The sequence below is a fragment of the Plectropomus leopardus genome, chromosome 2 (assembly GCF_008729295.1).
Source record: "Plectropomus leopardus isolate mb chromosome 2, YSFRI_Pleo_2.0, whole genome shotgun sequence".
Lineage (NCBI taxonomy): Eukaryota > Metazoa > Chordata > Actinopteri > Perciformes > Serranidae > Plectropomus > Plectropomus leopardus.
Window position 1 is genome coordinate 12,428,156 of NC_056464.1, and position 20,981 is coordinate 12,449,136.

A 20,981-nucleotide genomic window follows, 5' to 3' on the forward strand; every position below is an offset into this window, starting at 1 on the left:
AATATGACATGTTCCAAAAAATGTTGCAAAAACGGCCAAAATAACCCATAATATAGCATGTCAAAAAAACGAAAGCAAACGCCATACTACAGTACAGCGAAAAATGACAGAATATGGCATGTCCCCAAAACAGCTGAAAACCACCTAAAATAGCATTTTGAGACACGCCATAGCATAGAATTACTCGTACTATTATGACATTTTATGCCATGTTATGCCATTTTGGACAACATACTATTCTATGACATTTTCATGCTATTTTGGATGACATACTATAGTGTGATGGTTTTTTGCTATTTTTGATGACAAACTATACTATGAAGTTTTTGTGCTATTTTGGACAACATACTATTATGACATTTTAATGCAATTTTGACAACATCATATACTATGACATTTTTATGCCATTTTGGTTGACATACTATAGTATGACTTTTTTGCCATGTCATTTTGGGGGGGGGGCATTATTGCCTTGCATTTTATAGTATGATGTTTTAATGCCATTTTGGACAACATACTATGGTATAATGTTTTAATGCCAATTTGGGCGACATATTTTACTTTGAGGTTTGTTTTTTTTTTTTTTGCAATTTCAGAATACATACTTAACAATGACATTTTTATGCTGTGTTGGACGATGTATTATATTATGATGTTTTATGCCGTTGCAGTACTATAGTATGACATTTTTTGCTATTTTTGATGACATACTGTACTATGAAGTTTTCATGCCATTTTTGACTTCATAGTATAGTATGTTTTCAGATCGATAGCATGAAAGGGGGAGAGAGAGGGGATGACATACAGCAAAGGGTCGCGACCTTGAATTGAATAGTATAATAGTAGAGCTATGTTTTTCCTCTGAAGTACAAATACACAGTTCTATACTGTTGTTGTTAAAATTTTTCCATCATAATAAATCTATAGCTGTTTGATGCCCCGGTGTATTGCTCAGGCCTCAAAATAGTGCAGTGATGAGTGTTAAGCTTGTATGAGCAGTTCTCAAGCAAGCGGCACGCAGAAATATCACAGGCCAAGCAATCGGCGCATACCAAACAGGCATGTTTTGAATGGACGATGCAGTAGTAAGTTCAGAATATCGAAGGAAATTGACGCATCAAATAACAGTTAAGTATTTCAACAGCGAATGATGAAAGACCCCATCATGAGTTTGTAGTTATTTTTATTGAAAACAGTGACAGTGGATTATTTGAGCTGAAACCTTTTTTTTCCCTGAATTAGTTCTACCAAATAGCCTCTTAACTATACTATGTTAAGATGAAATACAGTTAAATATTCAGACATTACAACACAAAATGGATGCAAACACAACAGGGAAAGATTTACTAAAAAGCTTTCGTAAACCACAGAAATCATCCCGAGATTCGCCTCCTTTAACTAAAAGACAATGGCAGGAAATAAGCCACAAAATCCGCTGTGATTAAAACCAACAATGTGACTGTAGTAATCCATCCGTAGGTGAAAAAGAATGGATTTTAACATAGACGAAACTGAAGCCAAAGTGGTCACTTGCATGATCTTATTTGCATCGGTCATTTTTAGGGCTGGGGATCAGTACTTTACACATTTAAGGGATCAGCCGAAAGCACCCAGTACCAAGTAGTATCGAACCGCCTTCAAACAATATCTGCATTTGATCTTTTTGTACTCGATCAAGATAATTGATCAATTGTATGGTTTTGCTCGCAGACCATCACCGCAAGCTTTCAATTTGATGAGGTGTGTGAATGGCTCGCTACCACGGCAGGTGCGAACTATTCAGCCGGCAGTGGTGATGTCATGGATGGTGTGCTTGACAGAGTTTGCAGCTCAGCGTGCTGAGATGCCGCCAAAATGTTCAAAAGTAATTCATTTACTGAACTGAATGCTTTTGTTCAAATGAAGGGTATTAAAATGTACACATGATGTACCCTATTGGTATATTGTTATCGCTTTAAAAGTAATGCTATTTGTACTGTTATAGTTATTTTTAAATGGTACCCAGCCCTAGTCATTCAACAGCAGTGTGGGTTTGTTACGTTACATTTTTACATTACATACTCTGGTGAGTATTTCCCAAAGTGCCACAGGGGAAAAAACAGGAAAAAAAATCCTGTTTTTCTTCTTAAGTATTTAAAACAGTACAAACTGGCCATAAATCCATTTTAATAACGAGCAGGTCCTACACAGTCAGGATTCGTAGATACTGAATATAATTCGGTCCACATTAAATTGAATTTTTTTATATTTCAAAAAGAGAAAAGTAGGGAGGAAGAATAATATCTTATTTCTTTTTTTTTTTAAACAAAAGCTTTTCATGTCATTTCTCAGGATGGTTTTCCCGCTCCTCTATACTTCATAAATACATTCAGCACTCAGTTGATGCAGTTTTTTTAAGTTTCTATTGCATAAAAGGACATGATTAATCCTGCCTAAAACACTGTCACTACATTAACAGACTATCACATGTGCACTTAAATTAACATGTATCCATCACAGTTTTCGCCACATCTTTTCTCTTATTCCACATCTTCATGGACCTTTCTCACACTGACAAAACATAATTTAAAAACATAGTAAAAGACATATTTGTGAGTAAACAAACGAGGGTATGGTACAGTCATTATTATGTAAGCTCAAAACACAGGGCCTCAGTGGATTAGTGTGAAAACTTTATGACAAGGCTCTTGAGAAACTAATGACTCTTTGTCAGCTAGGCCTTCACTAGCCTTGTGAGTCAGGCGTCTAAAAGCTCGCCTAAAGTGTCGTCGCAGCTTGTGACAGGAGGATTATCTTTCTTTACACAAAAAACTCATGATTAACAGGAGTAAAATACATTTACCACAATGCCTTAATTATACATCTGGATACGATGGGGATAAAATATGGGCTATAACCAATACAGTTAAGGGAGATTAAAACGATATGACATCAAATAATATCAAAGTACGTTTCAAAAACACTAAAATGACCCAAAAGAGCATGTAAATGAGTTGAAGGTGAAATGCTGCCTTTAGTCAAAAGCAGCAAACAAATAAGTGAACAACAGTTATTCTAGAAACACAGTTTCAGTGTCCCTTTGTAAAGTATGTGGGGAAGTAGATTTCTTAGTTCAGAGTGTGTGTGTGACTCCCTATAGGTATGGGTACTGTGTGAGGCGCCTGGGACTTAGCTGGTAGGCACTGTAAGCCTCGGCCCGGGGTGTCACACTTACGTAGGGAGAACCAGTGGCGAACTGATGCTGGTAGGCTGCGGGGAGGCCGTGCAGCAGACTACTGACAGAATCCTTACGACTGGCCGAGTCTCTCCGGGAGGAGGACGATGAGGTGTATGTTGCTGCATAGGCGGAGGGGGAGTGTCCATGGCTAGCATGACCACGGCCTAGCAGCTGTTCCATGGCCTGAGAAGCCGAGGAGAGGGCAGTGGAGGCCGGGTAGGCGTACAGGCTGGAGCCAGGGGCCGAGGCTGAGGCCAAGGTGGACACCTCGGAAAAGTTGTAGTGAGAGGAGACGGCCGGAGGAAACGTCGGCTGGCGACGCAATGATGAGTCACTGTGGGAACGCTCCTGAGATGAAGATACCACTGGCTGAACCTAAAACCAAACAACACTCCGTAAAAAAGAAGCTAAACCTTTGCACTGAGAAGAGTAGAATATCACACGTACAGCATGTTGGTCAGTTTCTTTTGTGTATATTAGAAACACTTTGTATTAAAAGCCTGGGCTACATTTTTGCTATGGCTCTGTGGTGATAAAATTGGGTGCTATAAAGGTTTTCAAATAAAACTACAAATGTTTGCCATATATTATGGCATTTCACTAAAAAAAGATAAAATCCAAAAGTGAAGTTAAGTGATTCATCTGATAAAATGAGCTAGTCTTTTTTAATTGAATATACTTCCTTTACTAAAGAAATGCAATTTTTGGTGCTGTTAGATTATTGCTAGTCCACCCTGATAATACATACTATGATGATTATATGCCATACTATACTATGTTGTTTTTGTTTGTGTACTATGCTATGACATATTTCATGACACTATGATTTTTTTGACATACTGTAGAATGACATTGCAGTATCAGTGTAGTGTATCATAGCAGCATGTAAAAAAAAATCAGCGCAGTACCACATTTTAAAAAAGTTATTACATTGTAGTTTGTCAAAAAAAATCATCATATCATATCTTACTTTGACAACAGACAGTCGCACTTGTCTTTCCAGTAACTTTGCCAAGGGTGTTGCTAGGTGTAGCTTCACCTAGGCTATTACAAAGCATTTACCCTGAGACTCAGTATATGGGTGCACTACAGTTGTAGCATCAGCTAATTTGACTGTGGAAATATGACCGACAGCTGATTTGACCGCAGTTTTTTTTAAGAACGTGCCATGCAGGCGACCAGTCACCTGTGCTGGCTACCCCTCTTCTATATACATTGTGCATCCTTTTAGTCATATTTTATGAAACCTTGGGATCTCTAGTAAAATTTCAGATCAAACATTGTGGGTTTGTTGTTGTTGAGTTGGTCTCAACCATAACTTTAGTGACCATCCCTGAGTAAGAAGACAACATATACGGACATAGTTACAGAGATGCCTTTCAAGTAAGCCAATATTGTTAGCGCGTATTCTCTCAGATATATCAGCACACAGGTTGGCAGATGTGTAAAAATGAAACCTGGTTTGGGCTATTTACTGACTATTTACAGACTGTGCTATTACATCGTTTGTCCAGCAGAGAGCACTTTGGGCTCAATGAACTCAAGTTTGTTTTTCAACTCGGATATTTTGAATTTCTTTAATAATCACAAGAATCTCAAGAATCCTTGCCCAAAATGTCTGTCCATGTTGAAGTGGAAACTGTCTCTCTGTCTGGGTTTGTTGACATGAATCTTTCAGACCGTGGCCCCCGACATACGGGAAAAAAATGTTGGTTTTTGCCATTGAACCTGCAGTTTGAATACAGACCTTTAACCTTGTTGTCTCAATGCAACTTTCTGACTGCCTAAGCTTTTCCAGCTGACAAAACATTGAACCACAGTTAGTATGTCATTCACCTCAGCAGCAGTGTTTGTCACTTTGATTAAGAGTGAACACCCTTTCACATTAAGTGCTTTAAGTGTTGTGTGCATCCAGTCTGGTATGTAAATAACATTAAATTTTCCACTTGTCACAGCACTCTAATGAAATCAAACATAAACGCTAAATGGCTACATCTAAGCTTGTCATAGCACCACCTCAAAAGAAGCCTCACCTGGCTGAGGTTTAGGGGGTGTGACTGACTTGGCACCAGTCCGTGACGCTCCATGCTCTCCCCTGAAGTGCAGGGCTGCCGGTTGGATGATCTCTTAGGTTTCATGTAGTTCACTGTGAATTTAAAAGGTGCAAGTATGATTGATTTATACAGCTTTTACAATAAAACTTAAATGAATTCCTGAAAACACACAGACAAACAGTAGATGAGTGACTCTCACCAGTCTCCAAGCGTCCACGTGAAACTGTTCCTCTCTCAGAGCCCTGGGTTTTCACTGAAGGTGCCACCACTGCCAGAGACTTGGCCTGGCGTGATGACATGGTGCTAGCGGGGTTAAGTGTGCGGGGCAGAGGAGTCAGGGGACTGGCTGTAGAGGAGTCGGAGTCGTGCACAGTCACACAGCTGATGACGTTTGTGCGCTGGCTCAGACCAACGCTGTGTAAACAGAGAAACAGAAATATTCCATAAGGAAATGAAAAAGGTAGATCAAAGTAATTCTGTTTAAGTAAATCAAGGCCTGGTCTGATCAGCTGAGTCAAAAATCTGTTTTTTTTTCACTGAGGAGACAATTTTTCAGGTAGTAGGACAGTATCAGGATGTAGGACAGTTTGACTATAAATACTGGACCAGCACTGTTGCACCAAAAAGGGAAGAAATAAGGTGCCAACGGGATGCCAACGAGAGCAAACATGGAAGAGTATCTTGTCCTCACCTGGCGGGGTGGAACTTGCGCTCATCCTCTGTGTCGGTGTCACTGTGTATAGTGATGATACTGACCGCCGGGCTAGGTGTGTCGGAGATGACAATTGGTTGGGACAACGTAGCGCTGGGAGGGGTCACACCGCTGAGTAGTGAAGCAGCAGATATACCCCTAAAAAGAGAACCAAAAGCAAGTTTGAGTTTGTAACTCAAAGCAATATGATTTCAAGTCTTGTATTGCTTGAAAAATTACGTAAAACAGTAACTGGACAGGAAAAAACTTAAAAGGTTGCAATAAATACTGAAGAATTATGTTCTAGAAAAAATATAACTCTACAATCAACCACATAAAAATGGCATTATCTGCATATAAAACTAACTTGTTTTGATGGTTTACTTTTCACTCTATCAATTGTTTTATTTATGCTGTTACATCAGTGTTACAAAATGTAGTAAGAAATGTAATTCTTTAAGTTGAAATAAACAAGTAATTTCCCTAATTATTATTAGAACATTAAACTTGATTGCACATTTTAACAGCATATAAAAAATGACACCATCAGTGTTTAGTCTGGTTCCCTATAAGCCTCGCTTTCATTTTACAATTCTGCCATTGGGTACAATCCTCAGGGAAAATAAAGGCTTGATTTACAGCCCAAAGAAGTGCGTCCACGACTGTGCAACCTGGTAGAGATCAGAACGTTTCCCCAGTTACCAAAGAGTATTCAAGTATGTTAGAAAGCCACATTGTTGTGTAATTAATTTACCAGACTATTGTATTACAATTGGTTCCATTGGTTTGGTTTGTTCTGGTTGCAGTTTAGTCTGTATCGCAAAAGTGACGTCATCGGAGCTTCCTATGTTAATGAGCCGGCAACATCAAATTTAGTTTTATTTTTGTTTCAGTTTCGTTTGTTGTGATTGATACAAAGAAAACAGTGGTTTCCTTTCCTGTTTTTTCAATGTTCTTAATTACTGTGTGGAAATGCTTTAATGTTCATATTCACAACTTAAACCAACATTACTGTGCTTATTTGCTAGACTTAGAGGGAAACGGAAAGCAGTATGTTTTTTGTTTTTTTTTTAGAAAGTTTTTCGGGCTTTTATTGCCTGTATTTGACAGGACAGTACGAGCCTGAAAGGGGGAGAGAGAGAGGGGTTGACATGCAGCAAAGGGCCGAGGCCAAAGTCAAACCCGCAGCTGCTGTGGCGAGGATTCAACCTCTGTATATGGAGCGCCGCTCTATCCGCTGAGCCACCAGACGCCCCAGTGTGTTTGTCTTTGCAACAGTAGTGACAACACTAACACCACTTGAAAACACTAAAAGGGAAAAAGTTGTCTGTTTCCTCTTTCATTTTGTGAGCGATAAACAACATAAATGACTATGTGATAAATAGTTGCTGTTGTGCTGGTCTGGTGTGACAACTTTAATCCTGATGATGACCACTCAAAAATCTTATCAGAAATGCGAGACAAAAACTGCTCGGCTCGACCAACCTGTTTCTGTTCTCTCCACGTCTGGCTTTCAACTTCTTCCTCTCCTGCTGGGTCCTGGCTTGGGTTGAGCTCCTACGTGGGTCAAAGATCAAAAAAGTTAGTGGTGGATGCAACTGGTATAATGAGAACATGAAACATAAACATAAAGAATACTATGTTTTCTGACGATGTGTTGTAAATGTAACTTTGAATTCAAATATGCGTCTATATTTTATGTTAGTGACATTTTGAAAAACCATGACAGAAATTTCTCAAATCAGTGTAGAACCATGAGCCTGTTTATACCTGGCAATAACATCTGTTTCAGTGATACTAACTGAGGCGGACTGCCAGGACACACCATTGTGGAGCTTTAGTGCACTGTGACCAAATCAAGCACCACATCCTGCACTGATGATGTCTTTTCCTGTAATGTCCTTGTCGGGGATGTCTTAGAATTTATTAGCGTTTACACTTTTAATTTTTTTTATTTATTTATTTTTTTTAAAAGCAGGCCATTTGAGGTGGTTCGGGAATCTGATAAGGATGCCTCCTGGGCACCTCCAGTTAGAGGTGTTCCAGGCATGTCTAACTGGTAGGAGGCCCAATAGCAGACTCACAAAACACTAGAGGGATTATATATCTCATCTCGCCTGGGAACGCCTCTGGGTCCACCAGGAGGAGCTGGAAAGCATTGCTGGGGAGAGGAACAACAGAGTTCTTTGCACAGCCTGCTGCTACCACCACAACCCAGCCCCGGATAAGCAGATGACGATGGATGGATGGATGGTAAAATACACCTGACCATCTCAGAAAGTGCTTTGAATGATCAGATCACAATGAGTCTTGTTGGTGTTTTTTGTTTTTAGCAATGTCTTCTTTTGATCAGATCACCCAAGACACATGCTCAAACCAGGTATAAACAGGGCCTTTAAGACACTAGTTTTGTGAAACATTAATCAGACTGTTTGGTCTTAATGGCTGTTGGCTGACCCACCTCCAGCTGTGTCCCTGTTGTGTGGAAGCATCTGAGTGAAGCGTTTCAAGAGGCGATTCAGTAACATTTGACTGGTGGGCAGAGCTATGGATGGCCACACCTGGGACCTGCTGCCATGATGATGGAATGAGGATCTGCTGTGTGCCAGTGGGCCAGGCCTGCTGAGAAAAACAACAGACACTCACAGTTCAGTACAGGTAATAACAAGGATCCGATATCAATAAGCTAACACAACTGATATGATTGCTGGAATGGGCCAGACAGACTGAGCCATGCTGAGAAATAAATCCAAAGAATGGAGACAAAGAGGCAAACCAATTGGCCAATCTGTTCCACAGGCAAAAGCACAAAGATAGATAAGCGAGCAACCTTTCCCAAGCCATTCCCTTATTATAGCATTGCCCTGCAACAAATGCACAAGATGATATCATGCAAAGCACAAACAATGAAGCACTGTCAACAATCAGATCAGGTATAAATACAAGTAATACACAGGACCATGGTGCCTGTTAAAGAAGAAATACTGAAGAGAGAGATTAGTTTAGTTCGCTGATGCCAAACAGTCTGCTGATAAGCTGTCTGGGGAAAAGGCATGCCACATGTTCTGGGGCTGAAACAAAAGATGTGTGTCAGAGTCGGGCTGTTGAGTAGGGATTTTTAGTGAGCTTTGTAGCTGCAGCCTCCTTTGCTGAAACCAAGGAAGGACAGGACAAGAGAAGCTGCAAGCAAAGCACAGACCAACTCAGCAACACATGCGCTCCATGCCCTCAGCACACCTATGGGGGGAAAGACCGTAGGGGTGGGAATGAGAGAGTGTATGAACAGTGTGGGGAGGGGGTGTCCTTTGGAAAGAAATTGTACGTTTTGTCAATTTGGATTCAATGCTACAAAGGGGAATAAAAAAAAAAAAGGTGATTCCAGTCGAAAAAACTGATTTTCCTACAAAAATATGCAAAGAGCAACCATGATTCTGACAACCATGACAGGTCTGCATATGAAAAGGCAAAATGAAGAAATATGATGCATAAAATAGACAGACTAGCCCCATACAGCATGTGGTACAGAAGGGGAGGGAAAATTGCAAACAAAAGAAAAGAAAAGGCGGAGTGGGGGCAGGAGAGAGATGGCGTTGTTAGTGGAGTGTGCATGTGCATGTAGTTCTTCAGCGATGTCCTTGTTGCTTTACCAGCACTGTGGCTGTGTGCTCCAGGAGGGTGGGGCGACCCACCCCGGCGCCCAGCCCGAGGGGCAGAGAATACTGGGGGGCTATGCCTGCTGAGGATGGGTGCAGGGTGGCCACCATCAGGGGTGTGCAGGAACCCTGGAGGAGGGAGGGAGGATAGGGGAGGGCAGCGTTAGGGCATGATGAAAAGTAATGTCCTTCTGAATCTGAAGAGATGCACACTGGTACCACTGGCCATCTGGACATCTGACCTCTGCAGTGTGCAGCAATTATTCCTACTTTTAGCAAATGGCAATTAAGTAGCTTTTTGAGTCAGAAGAGTCTCCCGCATTAAACATCTGGCCTCCATCCCAGATAGGAGGCTGGGAATAAGAGAGGCCTGGCCCTGAGTGGCAGTCCAATCAGTCCTGGAAGCAAATCCAAGGCGAGAATCAGCAGAAACACAAACCACAAAAACAAAAGTCAGTGGTATAACTGCATTTAAACAGACAACATCTCTACTGAAAGCAAACCTTTTTATTGAAGGTAATGTCTCAACCTGCTTCCCACCAAATTTTGGCTTGCTCTGCTGGCAGCAAAAAGAGAGGGGGGACTTTTTGGATGCTCTCACTGTATCCATGATTGAGCAAAACTGGGCACCAATGCTCTCAGCTTGGCGCTAACGACATGATATCATTCATGGATGATGCCAGATTTTTTTTTTCTGTAACACTGACTTTAGCTTTCTGAATAACAGATGAAAAAAACATGTGCTTAAGAAAATCTGTATGGAACTGCTGAAATTGAAGTCACATCAAGTGAATATTTCTCCAACTTCACAGATGTGTATAATGCTAAAAATCTACAAACCCTTTCCCAGATGCAAATTCAACCTTTTCATGTGACGCAGGTCTACCTGGTGCATGTTTCGCTCACTTTGGACACATTCAGGTGAGGTCACTTTGCTTCTCATTGTTAGCAAAAGCTCCACTCGGATGTGCAGTTTCATACACTACATTTGTCACAGAATAATTCGGGAATATCACTAAATAATGGCAAGTAGGATGAGTTGCCCTATCCCTCTCTCTCAGCCATCCAGCATGCTTTCTTTGTCCACCTTTGTCAAAGAAAGTGTGCTAGACATGATACAAGCATCAAGTCTCTGCTCAAAAGACCACAGCAAAAACATCAACATGAATTCCTTTTGTAAAATTATTTTCAAAAAGATAAGCCCCTCACAGACGTTTGACTAAACACACACCTTACAAAGTCTTACCTGTGTGAGCATACTTGGCTGGATCTGCAGCGACTGAGCAGACTGGTTCTGAGGTACTATAGGTACAGAGTTCTCCATCCTCACGGGGAAACTGGAACTCTTACTGGATGGCTGTAGCCCTGGAAAACATTTGCCACACAAGCATATCAATGAGTAGAGGAATGAAAGAATTTTATATGCACAACACATATCCCTCATCTCTTTCATCTTACTCAGGTTTGTGATCACTACTGCAGGGGCATGCCTTGAACTTAAGTGATGCAGTAATTAACAGTAATCAACATGTTGGTAAAGATAGCCAGACCTCAATTAAAGAGGAGGACACAGTGAGGATGTCCTTCTTGCTGATCAAATGGGAATAAACCACAGTGAAGTTTCTTGGCATTTGATAAGTACTCCCCTCTGCTGCAACCCCTTCTGTTGTCAGTCTGTTTGCAACTTTCTCCTTTACCTTGAATAGTGGAGGGTGGGCAGACGATGAGAGTCTGCTGGAAGGGTTCTGTCTGGCTACACAGCCCAGCAGGACGCGTTGGAATCGGGACGCTCTGTTGAGCCAGCCCGGGAATGTTGATGGTCGCCTGCTGGTACAGAGCTGGCTGGTAGTTCAGCAAAGGCACCGCTCCCCCCGCAGAAGGCACCTGTTGGAGAAATCCAAAGTGCGACTCATTAATACTAGAGGAGCCACAGTCCTTGAACATGTATATAATCTGTGAAGATATGGATGATACCTGGTTATGCTGGTTGAGTTGGCTACTAAAGGTGACAGTGAGGTTGCCCGCTGCAGCGCTGGGGACTGCATTGGTGGAGTACAGGGATTTGCTGCTATCGTAGGAGGTCCGACGCTTACAGATCTCCATGTTCTGGAAGCAGGACTTCACACTGGAGTGGACACAGTAACAGTATTTTAACAATTACATTTAAACAAAGTATAGATGAAACCAACACATAATTGCAGCAGAACTACACATCACACACTTACTGTGAGCTGTGGGGATAATCCATGAGGTGGCTCATTGTGACAAATGGGTGACCCAGAGTCTTTGTAGGCGTGATCCTTTTGTCAGCATCCAGACGGAGCATCCGCTTCAACAGGTCTATAAACTCACGCCTATCAGCTTTCTCAGCCAGCATGTCCGTCCCCTCCAAATGAGAAGACAGGTTGACCTGCAATAAAAATAAAATATTACCTAAATGTGTCAAACCATATGAGGTAATGTTTTTTTTTTAATGGGTTTCTGTGTATTGTATCTGTAAAGAATACGAACGGTGTATGGAGTGCAAACACTTAATTAGATGTTATGTGAGAAAGCCATCCACCTGCATCATGTCATCCAGACAGTTGAAGATATACTTCCTGGCCTCCTTGGACTTGATACCCATCTCCATTTCATGCTCAGCTGGGGTCTGAAAAATGGAAACCATTTCTGTTTATTATTATGTGCAAAAAATATTTCTCATAAACATTAAATGATATGAGTACAAATCAAAACAAAGAAATACGAAAAGAGCATCCGGCTTTATATTTTAATTTATTTTGTCATTTCTTGATATCCCTGATCATCCCTGGCTGTTTAGATACTCAGTAGGGGGTAAGGAAAAGAAATCAATGCTTGGATGTATCGTCATTCTCTCTTAGAAGATTATGTCAGAAAAGTCGATAATTGAACATTTAAAACCCAATCCTCGAAAATGATTATCACCTTACACATCACCTGTAGACATGTTGTGTCACTGCCTCATTTTTATGTTATGCACATTCCTTTCATTTGATATCACTATTGCATTAATAAAAGATAACAGCCGCGTGACTGCAGGTAACCTAATGAATTGTTGTTAACTTGAGTAATGTTCACTTCCCCTGTCTCTGTTCCTCTGTCCCCTGTTCTGACCATGTGTGCTCAGAGGGAGCAGAGGCCTGCTCTCGGTGAAACACGGAGAGGAGAGAAACTAGCAAGTGGTCACACAGTGAGAAAAAAGTATTCATATTGAAATCAAAAATCTTGATGCATCAGGGTGCATCGATAACCATTTTATCAACGCATTGTAGCCCTGTGAATCATAATCAAATCATGAGGTGCTGAGAGATTCCCACCCCTCAGTTGAATTAATATGAAGTTGTATTAACCTTAAGCCTCCAGAGTGGGTAGCTTGAGTCAGGTCCTCGATTGAAGAAGCGACTGGTCTTAGTGCCGGCACTCAGCAAGTACTCTGCAGGCAGGCCTTGAGTTTGAGAAATGTAACGGATCTGGAAACAGACAAAAAAATTCAAGTTAAGGAATCACAGTGAGACAAAACTAAATGTAAGCATACATGTAAGTAAGTACCATGGATATGACCAAATTCTGCTTGCTTGTAATACCCTTATAGTTTGCCGCCATCCTTGTTATTCTGTAGTACTTTGGAATCTTTTGTCCTATTGCAAGACCAGCAGCTCTCAATTTAAGAGTGCTTCTACAGTATTTTCATGACCTGCTATCTGCTGACAACTTGAGTGCTCTATTCTGTCTCATAGGTTAACCTTTCCCAGGCATTTACGCATTTTATTCCCAGATAAGGCCTGGGAAACACCAATATTAGTACTGACCTGGTCATACTCAGAGGCTCCAGGATAGAGAGGCCAACCTAGAAACAGTTCAGCGATCACACAGCCTAAAGACCACATGTCAATGGCCTCACAGAACGGCAAACCCAGAATGATCTCTGGAGCCCTGGAAAGCAAAGAAAATGTCAAAATATGGTACCACGGAAACAACTACAAAGTTGTGTCAAAATAAAATGGCCTATTTGTCACCACTCATCAAGAATACAAAGAGAGATGCGTTTAGATTATTAAAACAGAGCTGGAATTTTTGCCACTGACCTGTAGTAGCGAGACTGCAAGTAGGTTGAGCAGACAGCTTTGGACACGTGACTTGCTGAGCCGAAGTCAATGACCTTCACCCTGTAAGGCTGTCTCAGAGGGTCGACCAGCATGATGTTCTCTGGCTTCAGGTCTGCATGAATCAGACCCAGGCTTTTCAGTTTCATCAGCGCTGTAGCCACCTAAAGAAACAAACACACAGATATTTATCTGGCTGCAGTACTAAGAATTAAAATCTTATGGCAACAATAAAAAAATTAAACAACAAAACAAATAGTTTAAAAAAGGTTTCATGAATGTCTGACAAAACATTTACCAACCTGCTGTAGGATGGGTCTGATGTGCCGAAGGGGGAGTGGGCTGAACTTGCTGTGCTTGAGAAAGTCGTACAGGTTTTGCTCCAGCATCTCAAATACCAGGCATGTGTGACCTTTGTGTTGGAAGCATTCGTATGAACGCACAAAGTTGTACTCATCTGCGTTCTCAGCGCTCAGCCGGTTCAGGATACCCACCTAGTTAACAGAGACAAATATCCACATTTGTCAATAAAGCTGGTTCACTCGTGTTACGTAACAAAAAAGCAAGGGCAAATTTGACCAGTGTGCTTCAAAACGGTTGTAAATAGAGTGGTGAAGGAACGAGTCCGAAAACCTGGAAATGAGTTAAAATTTTAGCACTCTTAGTTCACTTCTTCACATCTTAAAACCAACAGATTTTAGTTAGATGCCTTACATAGTCTGTGGTTAACACAAGCTTATGAGACTTTCACATTTTGTTCAATGACATAAAATGTGTCAGTTAATACCCCACTTGTGAATTCTGAAGCTTTTACCCATCTAATCCTTGTTGTGGTGGCAACCGTAAAGTCACGCAACTATGGTGTAGTTTGTTTATAGCCTAACATTAGCATTTTACTCCTGGTGATTGCACTTACACTTCAAAAATCAAGAAAGTGCTGTTCATTTGTGAGGATAATGTTGCTAAACACAACATGTAAGCTGCTGTGCCTGCTAGATCAGCTGAAAACATGTTGTCGCAGTGAGCAGTGTGGGCTTTAGGGTAGGCTTTATGTTCTACGAAAGCTAGTTCTTTTTTGGGCAGTCTACTATCTATCTGCATTTGTCAGTGTTTCATATACAGACTAAGAAGCCATATGCTTTTGGTTGCATAAAAGCTTTTATATTTTTGTTGAGTGATACAATTTACTGTTACTCTGATTTGACAGATTGTCAGAACATTTCATTTGAAAAAAAAAAAAGTCAATCTGTAGAGTCAGAACTGTTCTTGTTTTTGCTGTGTTAACTGTAGTGATGTCACTTTAATGTGGTTAGGTCAGAGCTATAACGTTAAATTCATCTGTACTCACTACATCTCAGCCTTTCATACCCTCAGGTAATGAAAAACAAACTAAAAGAAATTATCGGTTATCTGTATCTTATCAGCCACGAGAAGCTGGAAATTATTGGTTACCAATATCGGTTGAAATAATAATTACTGTGCATCACTATTAAAACTGTTTATTTTACTTTTGTTTTTTTAAGTTTCAGTATTTGTTTTTTTTTTTTTTAATAAAATGGGGTTTCTTGTCAGGGGCAAGACATAAGAAATTCAGAATCTGTAATTTTAATACAAACAAAGCACTTTGACTCACTGTCATGTAGACACCCCAGTCTCAATAAACACATGTACCTATGCCCTCTAATTGACAAGGACTAAAACTAAAGGTATTTACTGTATAATTCTATTATAGTTAATTAGTTTTGTAATATAGTTCCAGTTCAGTTAACTCAAATGTTTTGTCCACAACAAATTTTAGTTTGCAGCAGATTATCCACATGAAAACATCACTGGATATAGAAATGTGACAAGAGTAGGGGCTGGCAGTATAAGGTAGCTGGAAGGGGAGCAGAACGCACGCACGCACACACACGCACACACACACGCACGCACGCACGCACGCACACGCACACGCACACACACGCACACACACACACACGCACACACACACACACGCACACACACACACACACACACACACAGACACAGACACAGACTAAACAAAGATATAACAACAAAGAGCAAAGCTCAGTCTGCAGTTTGGCATGGGATAGAATTATTGCATTTAATTTGAAAAAAAAAAGGGCTACAATCATTCGCTTCCCAGCATAAATAGGCCTGGACCTTGCAAAAACAAAAACAAGGAGAAAAAAAAAAGAGATAGACAGATTGATAAAAAAAAAAAAAAAAAAAAAAAAAAAAAAAAAAAAAAAAAAAAAAGCCGCCCCTTGAAGCCTTTGTTGTTTAGTTATTCTATCATTTATATTATTATTATTATTTTTTCTTATTATTAGTATTTTTTTCACTCATTGCTGGCATTGCTGTATTAATGCTGCAAGAAAAAAAGCTCTACGCCAATGTTGTTAAATGAAACCAGCAGCCACTGTACGTGTAGCTGTGTTATCAAAGAAGGATACACAAATGTTTAACAACAAACTTATGTTTGATTACCTCAATCTGGCCCTGACGAGCATAAGAAGGATGGTTCTTCAGGATTTTGATGGCCACTATCTCGTTGGTACCCCTCTTCCAACACTTGGCCACTTGTCCAAACGTGCCTCTTCCCAAAAACTCCAGCACTTCATAGCTGCAGGACACAGAGCAGAGGATCTCGTGTTGCACTAGCTGATAATCCCCTTCACCATTAGAGCTGCTGCTCTTGGTGGTTGGAGCCGAGTGGGGAATAGACTGGCCTGTGCCTCCTCCACCTCCTCCCGTACGGGTGGAGTAAGTTGCTGCAGGGGCTGAGAGCTCCTCCAATATTTGGACACTGCCACACCCACTCCCGCTGCCTTCATTGGTTTCCTCGATCTTTCTCTTCTGCCCATGCCTGTGTCCCCTTGTTTCAGAAGACGTGTCAGTATGAACATAAGAGGAAGATGTCGCCTGCTCAGTCACACGCCGGCTGGATCCACGGGGAAGACTGCCAGTGCTATCAGCTGCCCGCACCACCACTTGACCTCTGGAGCCGGGTGCTGCAGGTGGGAAGACCAGAGATGGGGCAAAGGGTGGTACAGCCATGGCAGGGGTAAAGGTGTATGCCGACTGGCCTGCTATGGAGCTGTAAGCTTCAGTGGTGGACACATCCCAAACGTTACTCTCCACCTTCACCTTCTTAACACGGCAAAAGGCACTGGAGGAGATGGAGGGAGGAGAGAAGACTTGCAGCTGAGAGCTCATAGCTGAAAAGAGATGGATGAGAATTAGATATAGATACAACACAAACAATCTATATCATCAATAAAAAATTGTTATCAGTGTTTCTATATTGCATTGCCACATATGCTCCATTTATTTTGTACACTTGGCTAGATTAATGTAGTCTAATACCCTTTCTTGGCTCTTTAATGGCTGTTTTAAGTTGTACATTTTCATGTTGTTTTTTTTTGCACTTGTATGTGAAACATTTTAAACTGACCTATTGCTAAAATGCGCTCTATAAATAAACTTGCTGAATAAAACAGGCCACTCCATTTACATCAGTGACTTAATATTAAAAACAAATCTCAATATAGTGCAATTGGCTACACCTTAACGGCACCCTTAAACTTAAGATTTCAAAATAAATCCAAAATGTTCTAGTTTTCCTTGTCGAATTTTTAAGTAAAATTAAAATCTTTTGGATTCTGGGCTGTTTCTTGGATGAAATTTCAGGATGTCATCTTGGCTCAGAAAAAAATTAGATGGGCAACATTTAATCAATTCAATCAAAAGTTAATCATAAAAGTAATCAATAATGAAAATATTTATGTGCAGGCAGCCTCAATCTGAATATTCATAACCATCATGAAGTCAAAGGGTTTATTGCAGGATTATTGTTGTTTGACTGCAATAGGTTTAGTTAGGTGTCCCTAATAAACTGGCAGTGTTTAATCCAATAACCCTGAAATCAACAAAATGGTCAAATCTGAGACAAAGATATACTATTAATATTTATTGTTAATGCCACAAGTAGCGTTAAATAATTTAGAATCATCAAAGAATATCAATTCTGATTATTTGAAATGATTTCAATATCCATTTTTCACAGTACTGACAGACCAATACCAGCTGCACTCCCTCACTCTCTTATGTTGTTTACTACAGTTATTCTGCTGTTATCTGCCACTAATCAAGAAAAGAAAAGTCAATGTTGTCATGTTAAAGCCTTGTAAAGATAATCATTTAATACAAGCCTTAAATCAATGCCCTCAAATTCATTTTTTTCAATGTGGTATCGAAAATAGTATCAAATAATGACATTACTTAAGGCACTGTATCGCTGTTAAGAAATTCTAGTACTGTGACAAGACTGTGTAGTTTGTACTCTGTCAACACCTTAAATTTTAGTAAACTATAAGGTAACTACAAGGTGCAAAGGTACAAAGTGCTGGACACCCCTCGGTCCACTTTTCAGGATTGGGTGACAGAGTTTGGAATAGTTGCTGCATACAGATGTCTGTCCTATCAGATTCGTCACGGGACAGAAAATATTTCCTAAAGTAGAGTATGTTTACTCCCTTATATAAATGCAAAAGTGAAAGCATAGGACGTAGGAACATACATTTCCACGTGAGAGTTACTTACGCCAGAGCACTTTCTGGCAATATCACATTGTTTATGTATTGCTTCTTTTTTCCCAGAAAGCTTATTTGTTTTTTGTTTCACATTAGTTGTTTGCTTTTTTTGTTTGTTGTTTTGTGGAAATAGATAGTTATACATCAAAATAAATTATGCAACACACAGAAAACGAAAACCTAAAAAAGTAAAGCTATATGCCATAACTTATCTTTATTATTAGCATGGGCTAATGTGGATTCTAAATAAAGAAACAAATATTGTCATGATAGCTCAAAAAACAATGCAACGACGAGGTCGCGGACCTAAATCTGATTCCCGGATGAGCAAAACTTTCCAGTTCGGAAAAATAAAGTCAATAAAGGTTTTGACGCAATGGATAATGTAAATGAGCTGTGTACCTAACAGATAAGTGGTGACAGACAGGGTGACCGAAGACACCTGTGATTGACCAGGACGGACGTCAAGCTGTGTGATCCTAACAAATATGACCACATTACTGAAATAAAATTGACACAATACGTTTGTCACTTTGTTGGCCATCGACACTGTGACACAGACAGACTTTAGGAACGAGGCAACCTTACAAAAGTCGCTTATGCTAACAGGCTAACGGGTTAACTTCGTGAAAATATGGCGTTAAAGGATTTGTCGCTTATCTCACAAACATAAAATCAAGTCAAATGACACAGGCTGTATGAAAAGCAACATTGTATGAAGAAACAGATGTGCCGTACCGGATAGGATGTTATTACAGCGTCGAAAAACGGCTTTGTCCAAGGTTTAAATCCCACTGCAGTCTGCTGGACCAGCGTTATCCGCTTAGCTTCCGCTAGCTAACGTTAGATGCTAGCTAGGCCTGCATTGTTTCTTCAGCCGATGGAGGGCTAGGCAGCAGCAGAAGGCGTTACAGTGCCGAGTTTTCAAAAGAAAAACACATAGACCTCATTGTATTATGAAGTTAAATCATCTAGTTCTTAAAAACATGTACATTTGTGGATTAAAACATAATAAAATCTACTCTGGAACCGCCAAGCTTCAAGCAGCAAATCCACTTTTCACCGGAACAACCACGTCCTTATATCAGCTGCGATCCTTACGGCATTTCCGGTTACTACCGTAATTACCGTGGATTTGTCAGACGATGCACACAGAAATGAGCGCAATTTCTAACAAGATTAAGCACTGTGGCGGACTTAGTGGACAATAAATGCAATTCACAACAGTTATAAGACTGTATCATTGTCGAATATTTGATCAAGTGACATTTGAGGTCGTTTAACACGAGAAAGAAAAAAGGTAAACAACATCTTTACGGTAAAATGAAATTGACGTGACGTAAGTAGGAGGAATATACCAGTAATTTTCCGGCAGGACCGAAATGTTCCACAGAGCTGGGACCAACCCAACTCTGTACAACAGACTGACAACTTGCACGGATCTATTAAGTCGGTTAGGAGCATGAAGTGAATACATATACTCGCTATAATTATAATGACTTTACACTAGAAAAAAAATCAAGCTCGGATTTTTTAGCTTTCCAGTGAGACCACAGTCCACCAAACATGGACTTAAGAACTGCAAGGGAAATCCAGTATGTGTGAGGAGGATAACAGATCTGAAGAGTGTGAAAATAATAATGTGTAGGCTCAAAGTTATAACTGAGAATGTCATCACAGTGTAACATATGGCGGTTGTGAAATCAGTAAAGGCAAAGTAGAGGTACAACAAGTAAAGGATCAGAGGGAATTAACTATTCAAGAAATGTGGCAGTTGGTAATTTGTTGTGTTTGTTGTGAAACTAGGCTTATCAGCAGAGATAGAGGAGAAGACAGCGAGAGAGATTTTGGGGGAATAAAATGTAGGCCTAGAGTTTTGGGGAAAAGGACAGATCTGTAATTTATAATTATTAATTAAGGGACAAAATGATATATAAAAGGTAAACTTTTCAATTCACAAAGAAGGCTTTCATTATGAATAGGCTATTGGATAAACTTGCTCAGAGGAAAAAATATTTGTTGTGGAGATTTTTAAAGATAGGTCTATATTTTGGCATAACTGAAATAATAAGAATAGAATAGTGATTGAAGAACGGATGCATATGCATCCTAAATCCTGCTACATCTTTTTGGCATCAAAGGAGGAATTGAGGAGTCTCACAGCCTGGGGAAAGAAGCTGCTCTGTAGTCTGGTGGTTCGGCAGCGGTCAACATTAGAGAGGAGGGAAAAGATGGCAAGAAGCTACAATAAGCTTCTTGAAGACATAAGTATGCCACTTACAAAAACAGAACTGAAACGTGCTTTTAAGACAATGTGGATGTCTCCACCAAGCAAGGACCAAATCTGTTACATGATGATAAATCACTTGAGACATCTAAAGACACATTACTTGAAGTATATAATGAAGTACTGGAGAAAGGAAAATTTCCACAAAACTGGAAAGCATATCTGCATAAACAGGAAAATACACTATTTCAAGCAATTATCAACTAATTGCTTTAAAATCCTATGTCTGTAAATGAATGGAGAAAATAATAAACGAAAGGTTAACATATTGTATAGAAATGAAAGAACACGTTTCAAAGTATCAGAGCGGATTCAGGTGGGGTAGAAAATACAGCGGACCTAGCTTTATGATAGAATATG

The 20,981-nt window shown here is 40.2% G+C and overlaps 1 protein-coding gene across 4 annotated transcripts; it reads right to left on the bottom strand.

Annotated features, from left to right (window-relative positions):
- Positions 1–1,166: 1,166 nt before the first annotated feature.
- hipk1b (homeodomain interacting protein kinase 1b) lies at positions 1,167–19,397 on the bottom strand. Of its 4 annotated transcripts, XM_042501232.1 has the most exons (18): positions 19,073–19,397; positions 16,230–16,960; positions 14,042–14,233; positions 13,722–13,903; positions 13,446–13,569; positions 12,987–13,106; positions 12,179–12,265; positions 11,841–12,025; positions 11,590–11,740; positions 11,313–11,499; positions 10,862–10,980; positions 9,610–9,744; positions 8,424–8,584; positions 7,448–7,519; positions 5,963–6,121; positions 5,471–5,685; positions 5,251–5,363; positions 1,167–3,592 (listed from the first exon to the last, which is right to left on the bottom strand). In XM_042501232.1, exons 2-18 carry the CDS (start codon positions 16,956–16,958, stop codon positions 3,134–3,136), a joined length of 3,390 nt encoding a protein of 1,129 aa, XP_042357166.1. In that variant the 5' UTR covers positions 16,959–16,960; positions 19,073–19,397; the 3' UTR covers positions 1,167–3,133. The 4 variants fall into 4 exon arrangements, with proteins under 4 accessions (XP_042357166.1, XP_042357159.1, XP_042357151.1 ...); XM_042501225.1 differs by having other exon boundaries at positions 8,424–8,581; positions 11,313–11,740; XM_042501217.1 differs by having other exon boundaries at positions 11,313–11,740.
- Positions 19,398–20,981: the final 1,584 nt, after the last annotated feature.

Coding starts and splice junctions, on each gene's coding strand:
- hipk1b (XM_042501217.1), bottom strand. CDS start 16,958: ATGAGCTCTCAGCTGCAAGTCTTCTCTCCTCCCTCCATCTCCTCCAGT. Junction 13,107..13,445: donor GAGCCTCTGAGTATGACCAG/GTCAGTACTAAT, acceptor GTCTGTTTCCAG/ATCCGTTACATTTCTCAAAC. Junction 8,585..9,609: donor AGCACACAGCCACAGTGCTG/GTAAAGCAACAA, acceptor TGTTTTTCTCAG/CAGGCCTGGCCCACTGGCAC.